This window comes from Rhinolophus hipposideros (assembly GCF_964194185.1).
Source record: "Rhinolophus hipposideros genome assembly, chromosome: 24".
NCBI lineage: Eukaryota > Metazoa > Chordata > Mammalia > Chiroptera > Rhinolophidae > Rhinolophus > Rhinolophus hipposideros.
Genome location: NC_138070.1, coordinates 22,375,316 through 22,403,313, shown reverse-complemented (window position 1 = coordinate 22,403,313; position 27,998 = coordinate 22,375,316). Strand labels below are relative to the sequence as shown.

The window sequence follows — 27,998 nt, the reverse complement described above, 5'->3', positions numbered from 1 at the left end:
TCAAGCTTTTAATGAAAAGATCATAAAATAACAGTTTCTCATCACTGTACATTAAGACTGCACGCTTCTGAATGGAGAGATCAGTCGTCGGTGAATTGCTTTTCTATGACACTTGAGGGCTGCATACTTGCAGCTCTGACCTGAATTTATCCAAACTCTCGAGGGACGTGAACTCAATGTAATGACTGACAGCGGCGGTGGCCAGTACAGGAGTGTGATCACGGTGTCCCTCCCCCTTTATGGGAAGGGCATAAAGTAGGACATGATCCCTCTTCCAATTCTGATTAAACAAAACAGCTATAACCCCATCCCTCCCTCTCCCCCTCGAGGTATTTATGAATGGGCCAGAGCCCAACCTGGGGTCCCCCAAGGGGGGAGGGGGAAAGCAAGTGATAGGTGGGGTACAGAGAGGCTCCCCTCAGCACCTGGCCCCACAGGGCCCCGCCAAGTGGAGGGGGGGGAGCCCTGGGGATCCTCCCTGCCCCAAATGAGGTCTGTTATGCAGCATTTTTGAGGTCAATAAATTACAGCAATAAATAGCAAGGTGAGGTAGGGGGAGGGGTTCCCGGTAGAAAATTAAAGTGGGGTGACTGAAGCTGGGGGGTCCTGGGCAGCCTCAATTCCCACAGCACATACCCACCCCCGAATTTGGAATGTCAGACTGAGGCTCTGGTTAGGTCCCTCTATCCCCACTCCTGGCATTGGATTCACAGGTTCAGTAATATCTGCCCCAACGTGACTCTTGGTTAGAGCTAGGGCCTTGGTCCCTTCAGGGGGCATGGCAAGGAGGGGGTTCCTTGTTTGTTCTCCTAAGGCCTGGAACCTCTGCTTTCGCCCCACAAGCCTAGGGGACAGGACGGATGCAGGCACCTCTTCCCTGAGCCCTGCCCTCATGGCTGCCGAGGCCTCACCCCAACTCAGGACGGCCACGGGGGAGGGCAGCTGGGCATGTGCCCGCCCAGCCAACCAACCCAGATCACACTCCTGCACTCGGCCAAGTCCAGTGAATACTGACGGGGTGGGGGCAGGGGACAGCCCAGTGCCCCCCAGTGGTGACGAACAGGAAACACACACATGGCTGCATGAGGTTCTGAAAGTCTGGGTCCAGATTGTTCATTTCACAGGCTGAGGTGTATGGCTATGCTGCGAGTCTCTGAGATTCTTATTTGCTTAAAGGTTCATCTTTTCTTTTTTGCCTTTTTTGCAATCCTGGATGAGCCTTTGTGGCGGCTCGGTCTGGTAGGAGCATGCCATGGCAGAGCCCGGCCTGCCACTCGCTTGCCCCCAGTCTGAGAAATAAATACATTCATCACTGCACAAACATATTGATACAAAAACAACACTGTTCAGAGTGTTTGCACCATCTGTGTTGGTAAGGACCAGCCCAGTGAGCCCCTCCTGCTGCCAGCAGGTGTGGGGAGGGGTGTCCCCCAGGGGTGGGGACCAGCCAGAGTCAATGGAGGTGCAAAGGTCCTGGCTTTTTGGCTTGAGAAGGACCCTCACATCAACCCACCCCAGGGTCGCAGGCAGAGCAGCAGGGGGGTGGGAGATGGAGGAGTGGAGGGGCTGGGGCTCGCCTCTATCCCGGGGCCCAAGCCCAGACTTGGGTCCAGTGGCCAGAGCCGACGGCCACCTCCTGCTGTGCCAGCTGGCCAGGAGGCCTGGGGGCCGGTCAGCACTGGCCCAAGCTCTTTGGTGCCAGCTGGGCTTGGGGAGGCCCGGGGCTGGGGACGAGGGTTCAGGTGAATCCAGGGGGCCCACACCTGCTCCTCTGCCCGCGAGCTGTTCCAGGGCCGGCGTGGCAGGGCCTTCAGAGGAAGGTGGGGACTCACTGGGACTGGCCTTACAGCTGCTGAGGTCTGAAACTGTAAAAGTTTATGTAAACAATGAGATAAATATATTAGTATCTTTTTTTTTCTGAGCCCGTTGAGGTTCCATACTCATTCAAAATGTGCTTTGGTTTAAAAAATAGGTTTTGTGAATTTGGGTATGAGCTTTTTTTTTTTCTTTCTTTTCTTTTTCTTTTTTTTTCTTTTTTTTTTTTTTGTTGTCGTTTATCCTTTCCTACATGGTATCTGCTATTTTGTTTCCTGTTTCTCCGAAACATTCAGGAATTAAGTGACTAAAGCAGAGAACTGTAAGCCGCCCTGGGCCTCCAACGGCCTAATTTCCTTGTGAGGCTCTTATCACATCTCCACGCACACTCTCAAAAGCACACACGCCACATGAAATCAAAGGAAAAAGAAAACAAAACCAAGTGTTGTGTCAATCCCGTCCCACCCCACAAACCCTTAAAATCTTAAATAGGAAACTAGTGTTTTGCTTTCTTGTTAAAATACAGAAAAGGCTCGATACAATACTCAGGTGGGTACAATACTATGTCGCACGAACATATCGTTGAGTGAGGGGCCTTTGCGCCCAGTCCCTGAAACTCTGCAAATGAATCACCTCTTTTCACAAGTCACCTCACGTTTGTGGCTGCCCATGGCCCGGGAGGCCACACACAGGCTGGGCGTGTGTACACCCCCCGTGCAGTACAGACTTTGTGTCGTGTGGCTTAAGTGCTGATGGAGTGGGGTGGGGTTGGGAGAGCAGAGGGGCCTGGGACAGGCCCTGCCCTCACTGACCTGCTGGAACAAGAAACCCTGGGTCCAGTCCTCCGTTTCCCAGCCAAAGGGACGAGGAGCCGGCTCAGGGCTGGGGGCACTGCACAGAGGGCTCAGCCAGGAGCCCTCACTCCCACAACACACCATTCACCACTCGGGTCCCTGATCTCAGGCTCTGTTTTTCGTTGGAGGGTCTCTGGAGGGGTGGAGGTAGGGGATGACTCTGGAATTTTTTGGTCTGAACTTAAAGTAGAAAGAAAAAAAGAAGTAAAGCATGAAGCAAAACGAAGAATATAAAGCCGCTGACCCAGCCCCGTGGCTCCTGTGGCCGAGGACAGTGGAGCCACCTGTGGCAACCTAGTCTGGCGTTTCAAGTGGGTTCTGGGCCCATGGAGGTGTCTGAGACTGGTAGAGAAAGCTCAAGGTGAGGGGCGAGGGATGGAACCCCAGACAGGGCTGAGACAATGGGAGGCAGCCAACTACACAGCAGAGTGGCCCTGGGCCAGAACTGCCTCCAGTGATGCCCAGCAGGGCAGTCCCCTCCCTGCCCCCAGGCCACACCACCTTAGTCAGCCCCTCCCCACACCCTTGCACTGGCTAGGCGGGGCTTCTGCTTTCCCAAGCTCAAGCTCAAGCTCTCGCAGGCCTAGGAGACAGGCTGGTGGGGCTCCCTTCTGCCTCATCCTGGCCCTGGCAGGGAGCTACAAGGAGCTTGCTCCTGTTTCCCCCGTTGCCCAGCGGGCGTTGCCAGCGCCTGGCCCCACACTGGGAGCTCCCATGGGGCTGGACTACTCACACCCTTCCCCGGGCCCAGAATGGAGTTATGCGGGCTTCTTGGAGCTCAGTAGCATACTCGAAACACCTTCAGGGCAGCCACAGCTATCCCTGTGCTCAGGAGAAAACCCCCAGGCGAGCACGCAGGACCCCACTGAGAGTGTGGGTGGTAGGGCCCTGGGCTGGGTCTCAGCCAAGCCCAGGAGGGCCGCCTGGTCAGCCCAAGCCTGGCTCACTCGAACACACATCTTCCTGTGCGCACTAACGGGAGGAAAACAAAAGTGTCACGGCCTCAACTGCCAGTCACCAACTTACTGTTCTCGTGAATTCAAGAGGTAGCAAAAGGTCAGAAGTCTCTCCACCTTGACAGGTAAGGAAGAAGGAAAGCGCAACATCTGTCCACACGCACCGCGCACACCACACACACAAAGAAAAGAAAAACAAGAGTACCGACGGCCCTGGCACCCAGTCCAGCCTCCCCCCGCCCCCCCGCGAACCCCAGACCTTCCAGTTCAAACATTCACATAAACGTTACACTGGTTTCTTTCTTAATAAAAAACAAGTACCTCTAAACAAAGAAGATTCCTCGGAAACTATAGGAAAAGCACTCTCTCTCCTGAGGCAGCCGAGGCGGGGCTCGGGGCCCAGGGAAGCCTTTGGCCAAGAAGGGCTTCTGGGGCCTGGAGGGGTGGGCGCCCCGCGGCCTGCAACCGGGGCGGGGGGGCGGGAGGGGCAGCTGCCCCATACATTCAGTCTGCAGACCCAGGCTCAGCCCCAAGGGGCCGGGAGGAAAATAAACTCTTGTTGGTTTTGGTTTAAAAAACAAAATTCATAAGGAAAAAAGGAACAGATCAGTAGGAATAACAGCAACACAGGCCCAGAGGGCTCTTTAGTTGTGGAGAGGTAGGCGGTGGGGGCCCCCCTGGCTCGAGGAGGGAGGGCTCCATTCCCTCCCACCCAGCACCCTCCCCACAGAGCCGTGGTAGGCCGCACAGACTAGCATCGTATGCGCAGGACGCTGCCCCTGTCCACAGGCAGCCCTGATCCTCCCGGCGTGGGTGGACGTCCCTACTTGCCCTGCCCCAACCTGCGGGAAAAAGGCCGGGTCCCTGCGAACCCCGTGACCCATTCCCACAGGCCCTGCAGCAGCCCTGGCAGGCAGCGGGGGGCCTGGACGGGATCGGGAGGTAGACTGCACACCCACAAGACACCCGCGGGGCTCGGGACCCGGCCTCCTTCCGCTCTCTTCCCTTGGTACAGACTGTGGATTAAAGCTCTGGGTGGGGGGGCTGGCCGGAGGTGCGGCCAGGAGCCACCCCCGCTGGACCTGGGGTCCGGTCGGCCGGCCGCTCAGCCTCCTTGTTTCTTCCTTCCATTGTTCCCGAGGGCAGCGAGTCTGCAGAGGGCGCCCGAAGGCCGGAGAAGGTCTTTGGCTTCTAGGAGGGGGAGGTGTGCATGCGCAGGTGGCTGAGGAGGTTGCGCTGCTGCGTGAACTTGCCCCCGCAGAGCTGGCACTCGTAGGGCTTCTCACCTGAGTGCACGCGCATGTGCTCGGTCAGACGGTACTGGCGGGTGAAGCGCATGCCACACTCATCGCAGGCAAAGGGCTTCAGGCCCAGGTGGCTGCGCATGTGGCGTGTCATGGTGCCACGCTGCGTGAACATCTTGCCGCAGATGTTGCAGGGGAAGGGCCGCGTCAGCCAGTGCGTCTTCTCATGCTGCCGCAGGGTGGCCGGGTCCTTGTAGGTCTTGTCGCACACTGAGCACTTGAAGGGCCGGGGCTCAGCTGCGCAGGCGGCGCTGGGTGCTGATAGGTCCTCGGCCTCCTCCTCGGCGCCGCCACTGCCCGGCTCGTAGGCGCCCTCCTCCTGGATGAAAAGCTCCTCCTCCGTGTGGGTCTCCACGTGGGCGTTGAGCTGCTCGGAGCTGGGGAAGCCTTTGGCGCAGGGGATGCAGACGTACAGGTTGTCCCCGTAGGACACCGTCTCATAGCCCTCCTGCCGGTACATGTAGTGGGAGCTGGCGTGGCCACTACCTCCCTCGCTCCCACTCTGCCCGCTGTCCTCGCTCCCATCCTTGCCATTTTCCTCCTCATCCTTACAGGGGTACGGGGGCTCTCCGTAGGGCCCACTGGGGCCACCCCCGGCCACACTGTTGGCCAAGATGCCATTAGGAACCCTGTCCCCGAGCCCCTCACTCTCTTCCCCTGGGCAGGGACCCTTGGGCCCGGACTCTCTCCGCTCAAAGGGAGAAGCTGCCAGGGGCTCCTTCTTGCTCCACTCCTTCTTGCGGGCCGAATGCCGGAGGCTCTTCCGGAGCTGCCCCCCGGGCCCCTCCAGCAGGCTCAGGTGGTTGTCCTCAGCCCCGTCCAGATCCATGGACTCACTGGGGGTGCCCCCCAGCTCAGTGTAAGAGGCACTGTTGGCAATCGGAGGCGCAGAGGCTGAGAGGGGTGAGCCGTGCTGACTGTCGCTCATCTGGGCTGGGTCATCGGGGGTGAGAGGGGGACCGGGCGTGGCGGGGGGCAAAGGGGGGCTCTTTTTGGACAGGTCCAGGCCCAGCTCCTGCTCACAGCCCCCACTGCTCCCATTGGTACTGCAGCTGCCCAGGCCAGCTTCCCCACTGGCTGGACACACGGCCCGACTCAGGCTGTGCACACTTTCCTGGTTGGAACCGCCAAGGAAGAGCTCATCATCTGAGCCTTTGGCCTGGGGGAGCTCCTGCGGGGTGTGGGCCCCCTTACGCCCATCCATGAGCCCTGGATATCGAGCCTGGATGACAGAGGCTGTGGAGAGCCGCTGGCTGCGAGGGGGTCGCCCCATGCCGGCAGCCCCCACCCGTCCAGAGCCAAAGGGCTTGCCGGCTCGCTTGAGCTTGCGGCGGCAGAGGGCTGCCAACTCGGGCAGCTGGAGGTAGCTGGCGGCGGTGAGGAGAGTGCTGAAGTTGGGCTCGGCGGGCTGGTCACTGGGCAGCAGTTTGCCCGTGTAGATGAAGTCCAGGATCTGCTGGAACACCGTGGAGCTGACCATGTCCGTGTCCAGGTTGATGAGGTTGTCGTGCAGGACCAGGGACTTGAAGTAGATGCTGCTGGCGGCCAGGACATTCTTATGGGCCCGGAAGATGGAGTTCTCTACCATGATGATGACGTCACACAGGAAGCCCTTTGTCCTCTGCTGGTTTAGCTGCAGCAGGAGCTGTTTGGAGTGGCTGGGCAGCTCCATGTCGGGCCCCATGTCCCCACGCCCTGCCCACGTGTACCACCTGGGGGCAAGAACAGGCATATGCACATTAGCTGACCGGGACTCTTGGGCAAGGGCCCAAGGCCAAGGTGGCCCACAGTGACAGTCAGAGGAGCCTCCATGCTGACCTGGCCCCTGGCCGCCTCCTTGGGCACAGTACCTGGGGAGGGAACTCACATTGCCCACCAAGGACTCACGCTGCCCAAGAAGGGACAACGGCGCTGGCCCCATTTGCACCAATGACAAAACAGAAGCAGGACAATGAAAGTCACTCAGTGCCAAGTAGAGAAGCTGGGACTGAACTTGGCCCCACAGCCCAGGTACCACCTCCACGCTAAAGGAAGTCTGCAGGGGACCCAAAAATGACCAGCAGAGGACTGAGGTGCTGGGAGCAGGAGCCGTGGGTAGGCTGACTTCTGTAAGCATGCAGCGTCCCAGCTTTGAAGACCACCCAGAAACCAGATGTTTAGGTGAAATCTCCCAATGCTGAATCAAGGTCCTTTTCCCTGAAAACCACATGGGCCAAATCAAATATGGAGCTCTGGTCTGTGACCCCCGCTCCATACTGGGTGCCTCTCAACCAACCCGAGAGGCTTCCCAAGCCTTCAGATTTGCTTATGTCCCGTGGCCACCTCCCAGACACTGCAGCCCACATGCCTTCCCTCGCGTGTGCCTCCCCACCCCCCCCAGAGGCACAGAACACTTCCTAGTCTGCTCCTCTGAGTGCTATGCAGAAGAGGGGGCTGGGCAAAGCCCCTGGCACTGCTTGGGCCCAGGGTCCCTGCTGGGCAGGGCAGCGCAACCTGGGCCTGGGAAAGATGGCCACCTGGCCTCAGCAGACTGGCACAGACACTGATGTCATTAAGTAATAAACACGCAGAGGCCTCTGGCCTCCTCAAGAACTCTGCGCTGGCTGTGCGGCAATGCGTCACCATGCGCCCACCCTCCCACAGGCAACTGTGTACCACAGAGAAGGTACCCTGAAGAAGGTACCTGCACCTCCTACTCAGGGCCCCGTCTCTGAAAGGAACTGAGTGCTTTGAGCCTCACCCCACCTGCGACTTCCGACTCCTACTAGGGAGCCCAGCCCTGCCTCCCTTGGGGCAGAGCCTAGAGGGATTGCACCCACCAGTCTCCCTGTGATACAAATGCTCCCCCTTCCCCGCTACCTGCCCACATGGGTGTCAGGCGGCACCCAGGGCCTGACAGCAGGAGGCAGCAAACACCTGCTTGGCCCTGTAAGGCTGCTCAGTCGGGGTGCAGAGGCTGGAGCCCAGGTCCTGTGGGAACCAACCTCGCCCCCGTCAGCCAGGCAGGACACTTGACCCCAGGGAAATGCAATGTTACCTCCACCAGCACCCAGAACACCTGGTGCTCTGAGCCCGGCAAAAGGACAGTTGAGGACAGGAGGTCTCATCGTCCCCAGGCCAAGAGCGGCATGCCACAGTCTCCCCTCCACGCTGCCCAGCACGGCATGCACACAAAGGACTGCAGGCCACATGCAGCCGAGAGCTGCAGGGCTGTGTGGGCCGCCCAGAAAGCCCCCAGCAGGAGCAGGTGGACGGGCCTCCCTCCCCCAGGCCGCCCTGCCCCTCCCCGGCCCTGCCAGCTCCCCGGCCTCAGCCTACCGGAGCGCCAGGGGCCCAGAAACCATGTGAGCAGCAGCCAGCGGGGGTGGCCTCCTTGAGCACGTGGCCTCCCTTGGGGGGGCATCAATGCCTGGTCACCTGGGGAGGAGAAAACGGACACAGTCACCCAGACATCCATCATTTAGAAGGGGAGGGACAGTGAAAGAGGTGGCTGGTAGCCCTGGAGCCCTTGCTCCCAGCAGGTCTGGGGGGGTCTCTCTGGCTGGGACGCCAAGGGCAGCCAGCCAGGCAGGAGACAGTGGCCACAGTACTTGCCACCGGGCCGAGTGGCAGGGAAGGTGGCAGGTCTAGAAAGCTCAGAGGTGCTGCACCCTTCTCCCACCCAGGAGAGTCAGGGTGCTCCAAGGGCCACCTGCGCCTGGGGAGCTGGGGGCAGGCACAGAATTCCTGACGAGAGTACAGTGGTCAGCGGCCCGGACAAGGCCCTGCCTAGACTGGCCACATTTACATAACAAAAGGTCAAAATTGGAGGCACTGGTGCAATGGGCTATTTATAAGAACCAGTCTCAACCGCTTCTGGCTTCTGGCTCTCTGGTCGCCTTCCCTTCCAGATCTGTTCTTGCCCCCTCCCTGCCCAGAGGGCCCAGCCCCCTCCTGCCCTGCCCTGCCCAGCCTGACCACATGGCCTCCCCTCACAGGAGTTTTTGCAAGCTCGCCTTTCAATACCAGCCTGCCAAAGCAGCTGGCAGCTGCTACCAGATGCGGGTGGGCTCCCTCAGCCCCACCACCACCCCTGGCTTCAGGTCCCACGGGAAGGGGTCTTGAGGTTCTGGCTCCTCGAACCCCTCTCAGGCAGGCCTTGGCTCCCTTGGAATGGAGCCAGGGTGGGGGAGGAGGCCTGCAGCAGCGTGGAGCCCATCCCTGACTGCCCTTCCCCCACCCCCAGGGCCAGGGAGGCTCAGCAGGTCCCTCAGGAATGTGACCAGACCCGGGGTGCGGGGTGGCTGGGAGGCCTCAGCCCCAGCCTGCCAGCTGTCTCTTTGGCCCCTAGCACAACTCCCCTCTCATAGAGGTGGCCCAGGCGGGAGGGGGCACAGTTGGTCCAGGATCCCACCGATGGCCCAGAGGGCAGCAGAACCAACTCCGTAGGTCCAACGGCCTAAGAGGGTTCACATTTAACAAGGCCTGGGCCCCTCACCTGTGTGGACAGTCCAGGCTCCCCTACCAGGTGAGGCCAGAGACAGCCAGCAGGATAGAGCCAAGCCCAGCCTTGGGAAGGACAGCAAAGACCATTGCAACACTGGTGATCGGCCAGTAAGAACGGACAGGAAGCCACAGCTGACGAGACGCCTGTCACACAGCCCCGTGCCCCCCTGCCTCCCTGGACCGCAGGACAAGCCAAGCCCTGCATGGGCACAGCGTCTGCCCGGGGCCTCTGCCTCAGCACATGCCAGAGCCTGTAACTAGGGGTTACTTTGCTCGTGTCAGAGATCAGGCCAGCAACTACTAGAGCAGTGCAGGGGGTAGGTGGCAGAACAGGACGGGGCCTCCTGCTCAGCCCGACAACCATTTCACTCGCCCGCGGACGGCCCGGCTGAGTGACTGACCAAAGTCTCCCAGGCCGGGTCACATGTGACTCCTCTCGAGCCTGACCTCCCACAGGGACACTCAGCAGGACAGTGTGCACCCTTCACTGGGTGGGGCCTCAGCAAAGCTGCCAGTTCGATGCTGCCTGCCTACCACCTGTCTACCCCAGGCCAGGCCGAGCATGGGTCACCCCTGTGCCTGTAAGCCACAGGACAACAGGTGAGGTGGTGCCCCCTGATGCAGGGCCAGAATCCCTATGAAGCACTGCTCTTCTCAGTGAAATGATGACAGCCAGGAACCTCTGCCCTCCCACTCACCGTCCGCTGTGGGAAGAGCAAGCACCTACCCGGGAGAGGACGCAGCCTGGGTTGGGGGGAGGGTGCCAGGTAAGGAGCAACACGGCTGTGGGGGCTGGTCCAGCAAGCTGGCAGCACAATGGCCCACTGAGCACAGGTGCTGGTACCCAGCCCTGGCAGGAACCCACCACAGGCTGGGCTGAGGACACTGCCTGGCACCCAGCGGCCCCTGGCAGCAGGCCCAGGCAGTGAGCCTATCAGCCCCCGGGATCCCACACCCAGCTCAGGCCGCTGCCCGCCGGGAGCGCGGGCTCCAGGAATCCCAGGATCTGGGGCAGTGGGACAGTCGGCTTCTTCTCTAAGGTGGAGACCTGGCCCTTCCCAGCTGGGTGGGTGGGTGGTGTTGGCAGCTGGGCTTCCCCCTGGCAGGGAAGAGAAGGAACACAAGTCCGTGGGGGAAGATCAGCTGTGCCCACTTGTGAACACAAAGGGTGTGGGGGAATGAACAGAGACCTGGCGGAAGACCTGGATCACCTTCTCGGGTCCTGTTTACAGAATGGTCAACACCCACCTACCCAACAGGTCGGGGACACCAGGAACTGGGACAGGGCCTTGCTGAGATCTCATTTCCTTTTCTTCCCCTCCAGGCCCTTACCACAGAAAAGCCAGAGAGGCAACTGCCCCACCCCAACACACACACACACACACACACACACGCGCGCGCGCACGCGCGAGACCCAGGGCCCAGATGCTACTGGCAGCACACATCCGTCCAAGGGAAGGCTAGGCCCTGCTAGCTGAGCCAGGGAGAGCTGGCCACAGATCCCCACACCCCCTCTGCTGCTCCTTTCCTGTCCACCCTCAACAACTAACAGAATGGAAGGCCCCACTAGGCAGTCGTCTTGTGCAAAGAAAAATCTTGGGGCACACACACCCAATTACTAAACGAGGTTATCTCTGGGGGGTGGAATTACACATTTATGTCACGTTCTATAACTAATCTATGGTAGAAACAAAATCAGAGCAGCCAGTGGAAGGTGAAGTGAGCATTGTCTGGAAAAGGACATGAGAAACTTTCCGGGACTGAGATCGGTTCTTTATCTTCTTAGGAGTCTGGGGTAAGTCAAGTGAATGCACTCTCTGGTCAAAATTCAAGGAGCCACTTGAAGTTTGGGTACCATGTTGCATGTAAATTTTCCCTCAAATGGGGGAAAATTAACTCCAAACAAAAGGAGAGAAAGAACAGAGGTTTTGACAGGACACGCCTGCTCAACACCAGCTAATGTTTACTGGGCGCTGCCCTATGCCAACTGCATTCACCCCGTTGACCCTCCCGCACCCCAGGAGCCTGTGTGCTCTGCATTCTCCCCACTCTCATCTCTGCACATCCAGCCTCTGCTCCAGCACCCACCCCAACTGCTCACCTCTCACCTCCCCGGAGGCAGGAAGGCCAGGGGCCAGCAGTGTGGAGGGACATGCCATCCGTGGCATGGCTGCAACCCCCTCCTCACTGCTGGTTTCGAGCCCACCCAGGGTACCAGTTCAGCCTCATGAGCCCTTGGGCACACTGCAGGTGGCTCATGAGGGCAGTGACCACGGTGGAAGGAGATCCCTGTCCCTCCTGGCTCTTCCCTGTCTGGGCAGCCCTCGTGTGTCTCCAGCAGGCAGTCGAAGCCCCAAGCCAAGGACACCCCTCAGGTCTGCCCCCACATCCCCTAGGCAGCCTTGATCCCTAGTCCCACCCCACCCCCCAAACACACACCAGCCAAAAGGCTGACAAGGATGGCAGAGGCGGGGCCCATGACCTCCTGACCCGGGGAGCAACACCCCATGGGAGCCCCCACCTGTCCACAATCCCAGGGGCCCCACCCACCTTAGGCACTCCATAAGGCAGCAGGAGCTTATGAGGAGGCTAGTACGGGGCCACCTTGAGGCCTCTCTTTCTAGCACCCCACAAAAAGCAGGAGAGCGTGCTCTGGCCCTGTACCTTTCAGAGGCCATGAGAGGAGGTTTTAAGGTGAAAGTGATACTTGCTTAAGCAGAAAGCCAAAAATGACTTGACTCCAGCTTCCCCCCACCTCACACCCCATTCTGACAGGAGCTGCCCCAACTCCAGGAGGCCCGGGCACTCAGAACTCTCCAGTCATTTAACCCACAATGGGTACCCTCTGGAGACCAGGCTGACAGTTCTGGGAACAAAGGAACACACCCATGCCCACCACTAGCCCCTCTTGTGGGGGCCACTCAGGGTGTGGTTTCCCAGCTGGACTCCTGACCCTCATGAGGGGTGCCCCCCAGGAGAATGCTGTCCCTTTACTCAATGCCTGACCTCGGGGCAGGAACGAGGCCTCACAGAGGTAACTGCAGGCACCTTGATGAAAACACTGCCTGATTTCAGGAAACTTCCCCAGGTCCACGCCCAGCCAGGATGGAGGGCCCCCCACCCCCTCCCTGGGCAGGCCTCTTTGCCCAGATCTCCTGGGAACATCCTCACCCATCTCCCTCCCTGGCAGCCTTCCGTCAGGAGGCCTGGAGCTATCCCGGGGGGCGAGGAGAAGCTACTGCCCAGCCCACCCTAAGGCATCCCCCATGAGACTGTTCCTCTACCTTACCCACCTCCTTGGTCAGAAGTGACAGTGACACAGGAATCATCCGACCCACAGGGCTCCACTGCCAGGTAGGCACAGGCATGGCAGGCCAAAGAGGTAATGCTGGGTGGCAGGTTCCACACTCCCGGGGGTTTAAGCACATCAGACTGTGTCAGAGGACCCCCACCACGCTGGCACTGCCTCCAAGCCTGAGTCCCAAGGCAGGATCTGCCCTTGCCCCAGTCAACCCCCCTGTGGTCACCTGCTACTCCAGGGGTGGCCCCAGAGGTGCAGCACTGCCTCTGCCCTGAAGGCCTGGCCTCTCCCTACCTACAGGAGGGCAGAGTGAACAATGCCTGGAAGGTCCAAGCAGCCCAGGATCCGGAAGAGTCTAAGGCCCGGCCCTCACCTACCCACCCCACCAGGCCTGCACACCCACCAGCCCAGGACTCCACTCATGCCAGCCCTACGGCCTCTCTCTCCTTAACCGGGGATTCCTGTGTGAAGCCTTTTAAATCGCAACAGGGCCAGGAGCCCCTCTCCTTCATACTGCTTACGCCACACCTCGCCCGGTGCCAGTCTGCCCTGTGAGAGGGCAGCCTGCATATGGAGAAGATTCTGAGAGGTTACCCTGCTTCCCTGAAAATAAGACCGAGCCAGACAATCAGCTCGAATGCATCTTTTGGAGCAAAAATTCATATAAGACCCAGTATTATTTTACTATAAGACCAGGTGTAATATAATGCAACGTGATATAGTAGTAGTGTAGTATAGTACAATACCAGGTCCTATATTAATTTTTGCTCCAAAAGACGCATTAGAGCAGATTGTCCTGCTAGGTCTTCTTTTTGGGGAAACACGGCAGTTACCTCCACCTCCAGGGGCAGGTACGACAAAGTTTGGGGGTAAGCAACTGCAAGGTCCTAAGAGCAAACAGGTGGCTGTGAGGACTCGAAGCGGGACTCCAGAGCGGCGGCCACTTTTCCTGCCCCCGGGATGGATACCCTGTGCTCCCTCCTGGGCAGGCGTAGGGGTGCCACTCACAGCAGCGCTGCCCCCCACATGGAGCTACAGAGGGCCTTGCACACCTGCACCCTCACTCCCCGCTCCCCACCACCCACCTCACCCAGCCTGTGTCCTTGTCTGGGGTGCAGGGTCAGTCCAGCTCCTCCAGCACCCCAGGGCAGTAAAGAGCTTCAGATCTGAAGCCACAAGGTGGGGCCTGTCGTGCAGCCTACTTGGGGGCCCCAGCTGCTCCTGCTACTCCTCTGGGACCCTCCCTGGCTTCTGTGACCTCTCTGGCCTGCCCCTCCAGGCAGGGGCTGCTGGTGGGTGGGACTCAGTGCTCTGGGCAAGCCCAGCCGTGTAATCCTGCCCAGATCTGGATGGCGGCCAGCAGCTCCTGGCTCTTCTCCCAGACCATCCTCCTGGAAAGCAACAGGCTCCGTGAACGCCAGGAGGCCAGACCTCCCTCCAACGTAGCTTCTATGAAATAAACACTCAGGCCCCACTCTGCGCATTGGTGGCGTGGTGGTCAGGGCCCCTGAGCGGCCTTCCTTCTGCAGCCCTCGTCCAGCCCTGCTGTTCACCCACTAGCTCACCCTAATCACAGAGAGGGCATCCTCCCCAACTCCACTTGAATCTGTCCTGAAATCCCTATGCCGCCACTCCCATGAAGACGCTGTGCTGCCCATGCGGGGCCAAGTCCCTCCTGGGCCCTGACCGCCTTCCCATCTATTCCACTCCCATCTGGAAGGTGCGAAGCTTGTGGGAAGCTCACCAGCAGGAGGAAGTGGCGTTTTGCAGGCAAGCCTGGCAGGAGGCTCACATCACCCCGCACCAGGCCCCGGGACCCTCACACCTTCTCCAGAGCAGCCTCAGGTCCTCTCCTCCTTCCCCCACGCAGGCCTACGACCCTCCTGTGACTCCTAGCTTTGAAGCCACAGAGAGAAACAAGGCCAGGACAACCTGGGACAGCGCAGCTGGATTTCCCCTGCTGGTGCTGGCACAACTGGCTGTCTGGCACCGGGAAAGATGAAGGGCAGAGTCCTGCCAGCAAGGCCCCAGGCCTGACACAGTCTGGCCAAGAGTTCCGAGTTGGGCCAAGACCATGAGTGCTACTGGGGAGAGGCAGGTGAGCACTGCTCAAAGGGAAATAAGAATTTAAGGTTATGATTATTATTACAAAGACTACGTTCTCCTCCAGGCTCTGTCCCCACATTGCACTGCACCTGTGGGGGGCTGGGCAATGTTGGTAAAAGACTCACTAGCAGTGACCGTGCCAGAATAGGAGCCTGGACATGGCAGAGCGGGCAGGTTGCGCCTGCCAATCGGACAGCAGAGAAATCAGCTAACCCTATGAGGCCGGGAACAAGTGCAAATCCAGGGGCACGTCAGCCAGGAGGCAGACAGGCCCGGTGTGCTGGCTCCTGTACCCCCAGTCCCACTTCCTACTTGTCCTGCTCTTCACAGGCCTTGGTCCAACAACCAGCAGCAGCACCCGGGATCTCTCAAATAAAGCAGAACCCACATTTCAACTCCAAGGGACTTGCACACACAGTCGAGTCTGGGAAGCACTGGGGTGGGTTATGAGCTTTCTACTACCGCCCAGAAAGCCCAGTGTTCTTTCTGCAAGCAGTAAATGCTCAGCCGGTAGGTCTCAAGAGGAAGGAGAGAGCCCCAGAAGGGAAGACACGTTTCCCACATAAACAGGCCCAGAGAGTGATGAATAAAACCAGTGGGCCTAGAATGTGAGACCGTGAGGCCGAGCCTGGTTATACCACGGGCATCATGGAGCCAGGATGGTGGGCAAGGGCTTCTGGGTGGGGGTAGCAGGCAGAGGACTCAAGGAAGGGATGAAGGCCAAGCAGGGACGGCCGAGCAGTTCAGTAGGTGGAAATCCCACACACAAGGAGTTAAAAGGGCCCTTGGGAAGCTAGTCTGCCCCCCTTGAAGCGGCTATCTCGATCATCTCAGGCCCCAGGACACCCTTCCCAAAAGACACCTGAGCCCTGGGGGGAGACGGCAGTCACAGCTGAGTCAGAGCTGCAGCTGCCTGGCCCAAGGATCTGGGAAGAGGCTCTCCAACTGCACAATTTCAAAAACAGCCCTTAGCTAACAATTTCTTATGCCAACTACAGACTCTAAAAGCAGGAAGAACCACCTCTCAATGTGCACAAGTCCTTCCCAAGAAAGGATGATGGACAGCCCTCACCCACATCATTGCCATGGGCTGGTAAAGACTGAGGCAAGTTGGCATTAAGGAACCTCTGCCCTGCCCCACAGCATGACCCTTCTGGCTGGGATAAGACTGAGATGGCATGCTAAAGGGGAATCAGAAAAAAAACAAAACAAAACGATGCCAGACAGTAATGAAGGGTTTTAATTAGCTGGACAAAGACTAAAAGAATTATCTCCCGGGGAGGAAATCGAAAGGTCATATTTAAAAATAAGACCTAGACTGAAAGCATGCAAAGCTTGTGGGCCAGAAGGTCCACGCCAAGGTGCACGACCGGAAACCCACCGGCCAAGCACTCGCACGGCAGCCCAGCTCTGTCAGGAGAGGCCACTGCAGGTGTGGGGACTGCCATCTAGCCAGCAGTGAGCAGGACTGCACGTTTAGGTTGAACCTTACGAAGTTGCCTTTTACTGGTCAGAAATAGTTGATTATTGGCAAGGTCATATGGCTGACCTACATGTACACAGGTGAGTCTCTCAAGCATATAATGACCAAAGAAGTCAGGCCCAAGAGACTATGCAGTACGATCCCATTCATATAAGTTCAAGTTGGAAAGCAAGAATCCAGGGGCTAGGGGTGAGGGGAGAGGAGGGGTGACTCAAAGGACACACGAGGGACTTCTGGGGTTGTTTCTCAGTCTAAATGCTGGTTACACAAGCATGTCCATCTGTGAAGGATCCTTGGAGCTCATGACTGTGCACACTTCTTACGGGATGCGATCCAGTGCACAGAAACCTTCAGCAGGGGGAACAGGGTCCCTCCGGTCTCGGTCCTGATTAGCAAGTAGACCAGAGCCAGGCAGTAAGGTCCCCGAACCCCCAAATAATAACAACGATCACAAGACAAGAAGCGGAACACTGACAAGACAGGAGGGAGGCAGCCAAATCCAGGATGGAGTGTCCGTCTTAGAAGAGGGAAGTCTACAGACCGGCCAGGAACCCACCCACAGGAAACCTAGAGACGACCTTCAAGTCTCTTATTAGGGGCAGACCAGTGTCTGCCTTCCAAAGGAAACAACAACCCAACAGTGTTTTTAATAGTCCTAGAGTCTAATACTTCTAAAGGAAGGGCTCTTCAGATGCTAGAGACAAGCCCAGCAGAGAAGAGGAAACTTGAAGAAGAGCAGGCTAAGCCTGAGCAAGCAGGTCCCGGATACAGCCAACTGGGTGCATTAAAGGGAGGAGGCCAGGAAGAAAATGGACGAGGCCCTCAGAGACTGGGGTCAAAGGACACTGCTGGGCAGCAGGAAAAAAGCCCGTTTGCTCCCGTGTGGGTGATCAACCCCCAAACCCCGAGAGCCTCACACAAAGGGTTTAAGGAACGAAAGCCAAAGATCAAGGATCAGGTTGTTTTAATCCAAAAGGCGGGAAGAAACAGAAACACCTTGGGCATCCACCAGAATTTTTAAAATTAGGGAACTGCTACGGAAAATATTACCATCTGTGGCACTGTGCAGAAGAGCTACAGCTCTTGGCAGAAGAGGTCTCATCTGTCCAGCAGGTACTTGAAGGGGCTAACAGAGGAGAGGCCAAGAGCCTAGAAAGGGAACTGGACAGAGGGCTCACTCAGACTTGGCAAAAGAAGTGTGCACCGGGTTTCACTCTCCTTTTAACATGGACTCGGTGACGCTGGAAGAATTGTTTAGTATTAAGGAAGTGGGTTTAGAGACAGAAACAAAATAAACAGGTACTTCTCTGCCTGGAGAAGTAGAGCCAGGGGGTTGTGAAAACTGGGCGACTGAGGAGGCAACCTGCCCCCCCCCCAAAACCCTGAAAACAACCCTGACATTCCTTTCCTGTCAGCAGTGATGAGGCGTGGGACAGCGCCACCTTGGAACACTCCAAGTGGGGGACAGGAACACAGGGACCCCAGTTAATACAACACAGCACGTCAGGGAAGCTCAAAATAGAGATTAGCACCCAGTTCCGTGCCTGCAAAGATCAAACAGCCAAAACCAGCCACCCACCATTCAAGGATCCAGACAAGTGCCGGGAACAATGAAGAAACGCCAGGGAATGCTCCACGGGAAATTCAGAAGAGCAGACTCTTGGAGAGAGGCGGGGTGGGCACAGGGGGCGGGCGTCTTACATGGGACGGGGGGGCCAGGGCCGTGTTTCCATACAGTGAGGCCTATATGTGTGTGCATGTGATTTACACCCTCTGGTTGACACTTCCATAAATAATCTAGAGCACAATCTCACAATCTACTGAGGAAGCTGGCATGCTCTGTGCAGAAGTCCCACAGAAAGGGGAGAGGGACACGAGATGCTCTAGATCCAGGGAGGACAGAGGGGCTAAAGCTGTGACACTTCTGAGCATCCCCTCACATCACCTGAGCCAGGCACAGCACAAACCAGCAGGGCCACGCAGCTGGGAGAAGGCAACAATGTGTGAACAAGGGCTTGGGAGGGTCAGTCCCACAGGAGACGCCCAGAAAACATCACTGTCCTAATGAGTAGAAAGCAACAGAAGCCAAGGCGGGGCCTCCATACTTGGGTGGGCGGGAATGCCTCATCCAAAAGAAGGGGAACCCCAAGACTCTTCCCAAGGACTGCAGGGGAACAAGGGAAGAGTTAAAGCCATTCCAAGAGAAAACATGGAAGACTAGCCCACATCTCCCCTGTAGCCCCTGGCCCCGCCATTTTGGAGTTATCTTTCTCAGACACCGATCTCATCAAGTCCCTCCCCTGCTTCAAGCTTTCAATGGGTCCCTGATACCTGAATAAAGTCCACACTGCGACCTGGCCTGCACAGCGCTTCCCACAGGTGCCCTGGCCCACTTCTCAGCTGGGGCCCCGTCATGCCTGAGTGCCCCCTCCCCAGCCAGTGTCAGCACTGACAACCGAGCTGCTTTCCACGTGTACCTCCCATTCGGTCCATGCCCTCCGCCCTGCCCCCTCAACCAGGCTCTCAAGGTTAGAGACCCTGCGTCCCACTAGCCCAGCAGCCACAGCGGCACCTGGCATGCAGCAGGCCCTCACAAGTGTTTATTAGGGGAGCAAATGCTGGTCAGGAAGAAGTGTTGAGAAGAGATAGAAGGAAATAATACATGAGAAAAGATAAGGTGGAGGTGAAGAGGTGGAAATGATAAAGGACAGAAAGGAGGGCCCAGAGCCCTTTCGTGTCAGCAGTCCCAAAACTGTTTACATTCTTAAAAGTTAGTAAGGACTCCCGAAGAACTTTTATAGGCCTATATGATACTATAGTAGGTGTTACTGTGTGATATTCTATTTACTATTCCAGTCACTGTATTAGAAAAACTGGTAATTAAAAAACATTTAATTGACCGAAAATAAAAATAATAAACTCATTTATGTTAACATAACTAACATTTTAAAATAAACTATTCCAAACAAAGAGAAGAGTGGCACTATTTTACATTCTTGCAAATCTCTTTAATGTCTGGTTTAATGGAAATAGCTAGATTCCCGTATCTGCTTCTGCATTCAGTCTGTTAGGATATGTGGTTTTGATTAAAATCTATGAAGAAATTTGACCTTACACAGATAGAAAGGGAGAGTATTTTAATAGCCCTTTCAGATAATTGTGGCTATTCTTCATTGATACTACACAAAAAAACTTGACAAGTGGTTAGTTTCTTAAAAACTGCAATGTAGAATCTGAAATTACATTAGTGACTTATTCATATCTGGTTACATAAAAATCCATTGGTTTACCCTAAACTCATATCCACCCAGGATTTTGTAACATCAAGCCCTGGTCATTTGGAAAATATTGGTTCACTGAGTTAATCAGATCTTCCAAATGTTGTCACATTTTATTACACAAAACAAAACAAAATTCCATGTTAAGATCGCCACTAATTTTACAGAAGTCTTTAAGTCAGGCTCCTGATGAAAGACACAAGTTTTCTAAAATTCTCATTTTCCTGCGACACTGCTTTCAATGGCAACAAATACTGTTTTCCTAAAAGTGGCAAGGATCACTTTTCATTTAAGAAAATGTCTGACAAATTCTGTGAGTCTGAATAACCCTACCTTGTCTGTCAGTCGTTCGTTCAGGTAAAAATAAAGTTCCATGAGGGAAAGCAGCTGGGTCAGCACACAGCCCAAGCCAATGTGAAGTGCTTTTCGGGGAGACAACCATCATACTTCCATCTGCAGCAGGAGAGCTTTGTGTGCACCCCCATTTTGCCACACACAGTACTAAAGAGACATGTACTCCAGGATTCACTACTCAATCATCTATCTGTACTGCCTCCCCACGACACAGGAGTAAGACTGGTAGCCTCGGACCAGAGCACTGACGGGCACGGGGTGGGTTGGTGGGGCACGGTGGCACCACCGCAAAGGCCACCTGCCATGGCTTTGTACCATTGGTGCAAGTGTCAACATGAGACAAAGGCCAGTAACTTTTAAGTTTTAAGAAAAGGGCCTTAGGGACCCCCAGGGGTATGCAAAACACTCTGAGAACAGCTGATAACCATTACCTGAAATATTTCTACCAACCCATTTTATAGGCAAAGAAAACGAGGCACGGAGAGGTCTGGAGGAAAGTCTTGACACCAGAGTCTCCTTTGCACAAAACCACAGTTGTTCACCAAATGGTGAAATCCTGGGAAAGGTGCCTTCTGCCAAACCTGAGAATAACAAATTTCAAACAAATAAAAGGAAGTGCCATTTCAAATGGCATCCGCAAATACTTAGAGGCATAGCCGGCACAAACTAATATTAAGGGACCCAAAGACCTGTGAGCTCATGGACCTGGTAATGCTTCAAGAGGCAAGGCAGGCCTCTGCAGGCTGTGGGACCTGGGCTGGGTGTTCTGGAGGCAAAGGTGGTCTGTGGGGTGATGGGGGAGGGGTGCTACAGGAAGCAGGACGTGCATGCTGTCTGCTGGGGGTATGAAGTCAAAGTCCCCTCCTGCCCAAAGCGGCTAAGCCAGCCCTGCTGCCCTTATCAGCGTCAACATATGCATGGAATGTGGGACTTTGGAAACAATCCTCTCCCCTAGGCCTGCACCCCTCTGAGGCTCAGGGTGGCCTACCAGGGCCAAAGGACAACCCAAGCCCACCCAGGCCTGAAGCCTCCCAGCAGGTGAGAAAGGCACCTCGGGCTGTGGCTTGGCCCCTCCCCTCACTGCCAGGATCTCCCAGACCTCTGGGCCCATCTACCAAGAGACAGACTCCCACTGCCAAGAGAGGCCGCCCAGCGTGTACCCTCTGTACTACCAGAGAGCCTGAGCACCTCTCATTGGCCCACGCAAGGAAAGGAGCCCAGCTCCAAGTCCCAGGACACCCAGTGTCCCCCACATGGCTCTCCTGGAGTGAGTTTCCACAGGGCAGGGGACTCCCACATGCCAGAGGGAAGGAGTTGTGACTAGAAGGAGAACGAAGGCCCAGAGTCCTCTCTACCCTCCAGGTCCTGGGAGAAGGGGGAGGGCACCTGTTCAGCAGGCTTATAGTTGTCCTTCCCCAGCGTACAAGGGACTACCCTCCCGCTCCAGCTCAAGGAACTGGACACCATGGCTTTGTACAAGGAGGCCATCCCACCATCCCACTCAAAATGAAAACGTTGGTTGTCCTCTGGCCCAAGCACTGCCCAGAGGAAGGAACCCACATGTTCAAGGCTTCCACACACGTGTGGTTGTTTCTCAAACTCTTAGAACTTCTCTATCCACTTCCTAGCTGTGCAACTCGAGACTAATTACTTAACCTCTCTGAGCCACTTGTACAGTGGCAGTTGAGAAAATGATTGGGCCTGCACAGGTATGTTCTGAGGATTACATTAGGATGTAAAATGCCTCCCACAAGGCCTAGCATGGGGTAAGAATCCAAAAGTGAGCACCCGGCCCTCTTCTGCCACTACTTTCTTTGCATTCTGCCAGGAACTCTGCAAGAATCATCCTCCTCCCAGTTTTCAAGCCACGTTGCCTTTATAGCACCTGCCAGACAGAAACCATCAGCTACCTCCTACCAAAGGAAAGGGCAATGAGGCCCTGGGGAAGAATGGGGTGAAGAGGCAAAAGCACTGAGACAGGAATTCACCCCCAAAGACATACACTCTCAATACAGCCCCCTGGGTCCACCCACCAAGATGTGTGCAGGCAGAAAAGGAGCTGAGGGAGGACATCGTGACGACACCCCACAACCCCCCCTTCCTCCTTGACTATCCAGCCAAGACCGCTCTCGATCCCATCTCCTTCACTGCCCCAGCCCAGGCTGCTCTTCCTTTTCTACAGAACAGCACTTCTTACCCAGGAGACCAGCCTAGACCACAGCACACCCAGGGGCCTTGCCGCTCACCTCACATGGGAAGCTGCCAGAGCAGGCAGGGGCTGTCTTGTGTCCTGTCTGCCCCTAGATAGGAACTAAACCCCAGGACAGCCCATTGTTCTGTTCCAGCAAAGGGGGCTGGATGAGAAGGCCTTACCTGAAGCTCTGCCTCCAGGGCCCTTCCCAGGGCCCTTCCCAGCCCCCCTCCCACTATGCCTCCTGGACCCTTGGTAGTGACCCCCTCACACACCTTACCCAGATAACAGCCCAGGAAACCAACCTTAGGGACCAATCTCTCTCTCCCAGGGACCTTGAGGACAAAAAGAAAAAGAAAGGCACAGGTCCTGCGGTCCCCAGCTACGGCCACAGTGGGCTAGTTAGGGAGCCACAAGGAACCCAAATGTCACTGTCAGGCCCTGCCAGGACACGCAGAGACCAGCAGGGCCCAAGCATGTAACCAAAAACCAGGACAGGCAGTCTCTGAAGGCCAAGAAAGATCAAGAGTCCTGGAGTCCCTTCCACTGCCACCCAGGTAAGAGGGGCCATGAAAGAGTGAGGCCCCTCTGTGCCCAGTGCTTCTCTGAGACCCTGGTAACGAACAGAGAAAGCCTGATCCCACTAGGCGGTCACAGTAAAGCAGTGTGTGACTACCCTAGGTCACACGCACTGGTCTGTTTGGACTCACCACTTGCTTGATTCTGTTATCAACAAAGGCTTAGGACCTGCTAAAGCAGTGGGTCTCAAATTTGGCTGCACATGGGATTCATTTCAAAAGCTTTAGGACACATGCATGCCTGGACCCACCCCAGAGATAGGCCGGGCCAGGCCGGGCCCGCCAGCTCCCAGCTGATCCTGAGACGCACAGCTGAAAACCAGCGCTCCGGCAGGGAGGCCTCAGCCAGGCAGCACAAGTAATGGCACGCACTTGGTGGGTCAATGTGTAGCCCACGCTCATCACCAAGAACAACTCCACGGTGTCCACACAGGGACAGGCCACTGTGGACCCAGACCCCAGCCACCTACCCTACTTCCTTTCTCATTCATGTTATGAACAACAATCCACTGAGACCCGGCCACCTTGCAGAGGAGCACAAGGGAGGGAACTGCAAAGGCCACAGGAGAGCCCTCCCCCTTAATTAAAGACCCTGAGACGAGGCTGATGAAGAGAGCGGGGGCTCAGACCCCAGTGTGGTGATGGGAGCAGTACCTCCACCCACCTGTTCTCAAGGCCCTGGAGTAGCTTGAGAAAACCCACCCACCCACCCACCCACAGGTGCCGCCCGGAAAGCGGCCCGAGGCTCCAACAGCAGCCGGGAAGACCTGGGAGTAGTCTGCGTCGCGGCCACGCCCGTGCCAGAGCCTGCGGCCCTTCCACCGCCACACAGGCCAACTCCACAGCCTAGAAGCGCCCCATAGCCAAGCCCAAGCTCTGCTTTTTGGGAGTGCCCCTTGGGATTGCCATGGGATGGACGGGAAGACTGGGCCACCTGCCTTTCCATATCCCACTATCCCTTCTCACCCACACCCCACGTGCTCACCGAGGTGGATCACCAGCAAACAGGAATGCTCTATGAATCTCACAAGCAGCAGGCAAGGCCCTTCGGCCCAGCAGCAGTCGGCTACCCCTTCTGGCAGAAGGACCTGTTCTAACCCCAAGACCATATGCCCCACCTTCCCTTCGCTTCACCCACACAGAACATTACCATGAAAAACATGAAAGCCGAACAGTCAGAAGGAAGGGCTCTGAACTCCTTCCCAACTGTCCCAGGCAGTTTCTTCAGGTTACTCTCCCCACTGGGTGGAGGTGCCCTGGCCCTTGCCTCCTGGCCTGTGGTGAAGCGTGGAGTCAGCTCCTGGCTTTCTCTCCTTTATCAAACTCACTGGGGGCCCACACACAGTCCCAACCCCCACCCGCTTTTCTTGCTTTGCCACTCCCAGCTCAAACTGGGCTCCAGGCTGAGCCTGCAGTCCCTCTCAGAGCCCTCCCCCCATCCAGGTCCCTAACCCTTAGGGCAAGGCCCCTCCCAACAGGAAGCACGGCCTGGTGGTGCCAGGCAGAATCAAACTGGCTCAGCTTGTTCAGAGCCCCTAACGGGGAGACAGGATCCTCTTGGGGAGGGGGGCTCTCTTCCCTGCCATTCCCTGCTGGGATCTCAGACCTCTCCAGGTTTCATACTACATGCGCCTCCTCACAGGCTCTGGAGTCAAAGGCAAGGCATTTACCCTCCAGCCCCAACCTGACCAGTTGCTTACTTGCAGCCCCAGAAAGTTCTTTAACCTCCTAGTCTCATGTACCCCTCCGTCAGAGGAGAGCACTGGGCAATTCAGCGAAAACTCCCGAGTTCCGCTATCCTCCGCTATCCGCTAGCCCCACAACCGACCACTTGTTGGCAAGTCTGTGAGTGCCAGAGGGCAGACCAGCACAATTAGTCTAGCCACAGGGGCTGGGCACTGTCTTTGTTCTCCAAAAATTTCGTTGAATGAATAAAAAGCTTGTGAAAAAGCCTCACAGGCGCCTGGCACACAGTGGGTGCTTCTCACAACAGTATCTGCAGGGTCATGCTCTTCCCACTGCTCTCCTGTCTTCCCAGCCACACTGCCTTACTGAAATTGAATGGACTCCCCATGAAAACCCCTCTCCTACAGCCAACCTGAACTCAGCGTGGCATCGACGGCGCTCCTCCAGCCCAGAGCCGGCCCTCCGTCCATGCCTCACAACCACTATCCCCATGGTGCCCTCTGCACTCCATTTGTCACTGTGCCAGCCCTTATCGCCCCATCTTACAATCATTTGTTTACTTGTCTGTCTTCCCCAGACTAAGCTCTGGAGGGCAGCGATACATGAATATAAACGCAAGTTCTGTTCCCATTTTAGAAACAGGGACACTAAGGCTCAGAGAGTCAATCACTGTCCAAGGTCACACAGAGGAGAGTAACCCGCAGAGCGAGTGTCACCCAACAGACTTTTTGACTAAGTCCAGTTCCCTCTCACAGCCCTCAGGAGTCCCTCAGCCAAGCTGCAAGAACCAGGAGGGGTGGAAGCTGACTTGTCAGGTGAAAGCTGCCTCCCAGGAAGGAGGAGCAGCCAGGAAGAAGAGCCCCCACCCTCCTAGTGATCCTGTGATCCTGTCCCAGGGGCAGTGGTCCTCAACCCCAGTGGGCAAGGCAAGCAAGCTATGGGGTGGGGCTGACTGCTAGAGGCCAACAGGCCAAGCAAAAGGGCAGAGACACAGGTCCCCTGGGTAAACTGAACTTTATTCCTTCTTCACTCCTCTGATTCTCCAGAACTGCCCAGCCAGCCCTTCTTCGGGGGCTAGCTGCTAATTAAAAGGCCCTACCCCAACCCCCAGATCTGACCCTGGCAGACAATAAGGACTCTGGGAAGGCAGCAGGCCTGTCAGCTCAATAATGCAAAACCCTGTTGCTCCGGGTCCACAACAGCTGACTTCAAGTGGATCAGAGGCTGTGCTTATTAACAAAATGAGAAATCTGATCTATGGAAAGAAAACACTACGTGAGGATTAATCCAGGACTGCAGCTTGTGGAGAAGCCTGGGCTGCTGGCCAAGACCAGGGAGCCAGGATGGGATCGTGCCTACCTGTCCCCAGAGCAGGTACCAAGCAGCAGGACAGGACGCATCACCTCTGCCCCACCTGTGCCTCCTCCTCCTCCTTCCAGCAATCACAGCAAACACTTCAGTGTTGCTTTAATTAAAAGCCGGGCTCCCTCGGGCTGCTTCTTCCTCTACCCAAAGCCAACAACCAGAGGGAGATTTTTCTTTTCAGGAATCGCTTGTAAAAGCGGAGTGACTAATCTAACAAGTCCCAACAACTGGCAGGGAAACACTGCAGGGAGAAATTCTGGGCACAAACCAGCAGTCTGGTCAAAAAGCCAGAGAAGCCAGGCAACAGGCACTCAGTGACACCCCAAAACTGGCTAGCAGGAAGCCAGGAGCCAAAGGAAAGCAGACCAACCTGGGAGCTCTGACCCCAGGGTAGGCAGGCAGGTGGGGAGCCTCCCATCAGCCTTCCCAGTCTACAGCCTGCCCATGGTATAAACATTTTAATAAGCCCAATTGCACTCGAAGGCAGGGTGACCTACTCCAGGGTCAAAGGACTCAGTTCAGCCCCCAAGTATCAGCCTCCCATCCAGCCGCCCCCAACCCCATCCCAGTGCTAAGAGCCCGCTAAACCAGCAATCTCACCACACAGCTTTGTCTCTAGAGGCCAGCCTGAGGCCGGCCCATCTGCTTTTTTTCAGACCACTCCAACAACCCTGTTCTGCTAAGCATACACCCTCTCCTTGAGCCTGAGCTACACACCGGCCACATGGCCTGTGCTCCTGAAAATGTCTGCTGAAAGACCCAGGGAGTCCAGACGCTGGCAGATGGGAATGGAATGGAAGAAGTAAAGCCAGAAGCCAGGAAGCAATAAATGCTAGCTCCAGAAAGGTCCTGAGTTTGGGTGACCCAACTCCATCCCTCCATCCAGGACCCCTGGAGAAGAGCCCCCAGGATCAGCCTAGAGGCTCTGGAGGCCCCTCCACTACCTGCCAGCTCCCCCCTCCCCCCAGTACAAGAGGCACAGCAATCCCCACATCAGTCAACAACCCCCTGCCACAGGATTCCTATGGGCAAGGCTCTGCCCCTCCCCCCCACCACATGTCAGAGGGGTGGCCTCCCAGAGTTACACCCCTCCTGCTGTTTGGGGGGGGGGGGGCGGGAACCTAGCTTTCCAGATGTACTTGGCAACTCCAACTAGAAAAGACACTGGAGGTGGAGGGGATTGGAGACGACATGGATAAATAACTTCAAAACCATTCCAGACCATCCCGATCAGCACTGGGCCCCCTTCCCCAAGCAGTCCAACGCTATTCTGGGTGGGGCCGCTGGGAGCTTTATCTGGCCTTGTTCCCTCCTCTCCATAAGTCACTACCCCCCAGGGAGAGGCATCCCCCCCCCCACTAGCTAGGCCTGTGTGAATATGAACCATCTTGGTAGATAAACAGAAAGTGACAAGCTGGGGCCCTTCAGCCCCCTCCCTCTGCCAGCCGGTCCCCGCCTTCTGCCAGCCGACCCCCTCCCCCAAGCCCATCTCTCTTCCTGCCAAGCGGCTGCCTACAGGAGAGGTCTGGGGGCAGGGCAGCGAGCCCACCAGCCGCGGGGCCTGGCGCTCTGGGAGCGGCCCCTCCAGGCCTGTCCCTGCCCAGGCCGGTCTTCCTGTGGTGAGAGGGCAAGGGAAGGGGACCTCAGACCGTGCAGGGCCGCAGTTCTGTAAATAGCAAAATCCCCATGTGAGGGGAGGCTGCTGGCGCAGGGCCGTTTGCATAATGGGAGCCCGCCCGCCTGTCAGGCAGCGCAGCTCGCCCGACGCTGTTCGGATTAGATTGCTAATGAAAAGGCACAAAGAGCCGGCGCCCGCTCGCCCGCCGACCCCCGCTCAGCAGACCCGCGTCCCGGCCTGGCGCGGCCCCAGGAGCTTTGTGCCCGGGGTCCCCAGGCGCCCGCGCCCCGTCGGGCACGGGGACCACAAAGCCCGGGCTGCCAGGGGCCGGCCGGGGGTCCCGCTTGTGCCCCGCCCAGGCCCGGCGGACACGCGCGCCCCTCCCACGCGCGCAGCCCCACGTCGGCCGGACGCGCGCTCGCCCACGCCCCTCTCCACGGGGGCGCGCCCGCCCGCGGCCCCCGCCCGCGCCCCCCGCCACCCCTGACGGCCCCTCACCTCGTGTGCGTCGGCGGCGGCGCCCCGTCCGCCGGCCGGCCGGTCCTGCCCGCAGCTCCTCGTCCTCGGCGCCCGGCCCGCGCCGCCCGCGCCCGCCCCGTCCTCCCGCCGCCGGCCCGGCTCGGC

At 57.2% G+C, this 27,998-nt stretch overlaps 1 protein-coding gene across 2 annotated transcripts; it reads right to left on the bottom strand.

Annotated features, from left to right (window-relative positions):
* Positions 1 to 27,998, bottom strand: HIC2 (HIC ZBTB transcriptional repressor 2). Of its 2 annotated transcripts, none has more exons than XM_081037904.1 (3): positions 27,873 to 27,998; positions 8,248 to 8,346; positions 1 to 6,641 (listed from the first exon to the last, which is right to left on the bottom strand). In XM_081037904.1, exons 2-3 carry the CDS (start codon positions 8,271 to 8,273, stop codon positions 4,817 to 4,819), a joined length of 1,851 nt encoding a protein of 616 aa, XP_080894030.1. In that variant the 5' UTR covers positions 8,274 to 8,346; positions 27,873 to 27,998; the 3' UTR covers positions 1 to 4,816. The 2 variants fall into 2 exon arrangements, with proteins under 2 accessions (XP_080894030.1, XP_080894031.1); XM_081037905.1 differs by lacking the exon at positions 27,873 to 27,998 and adding an exon at positions 10,142 to 10,159.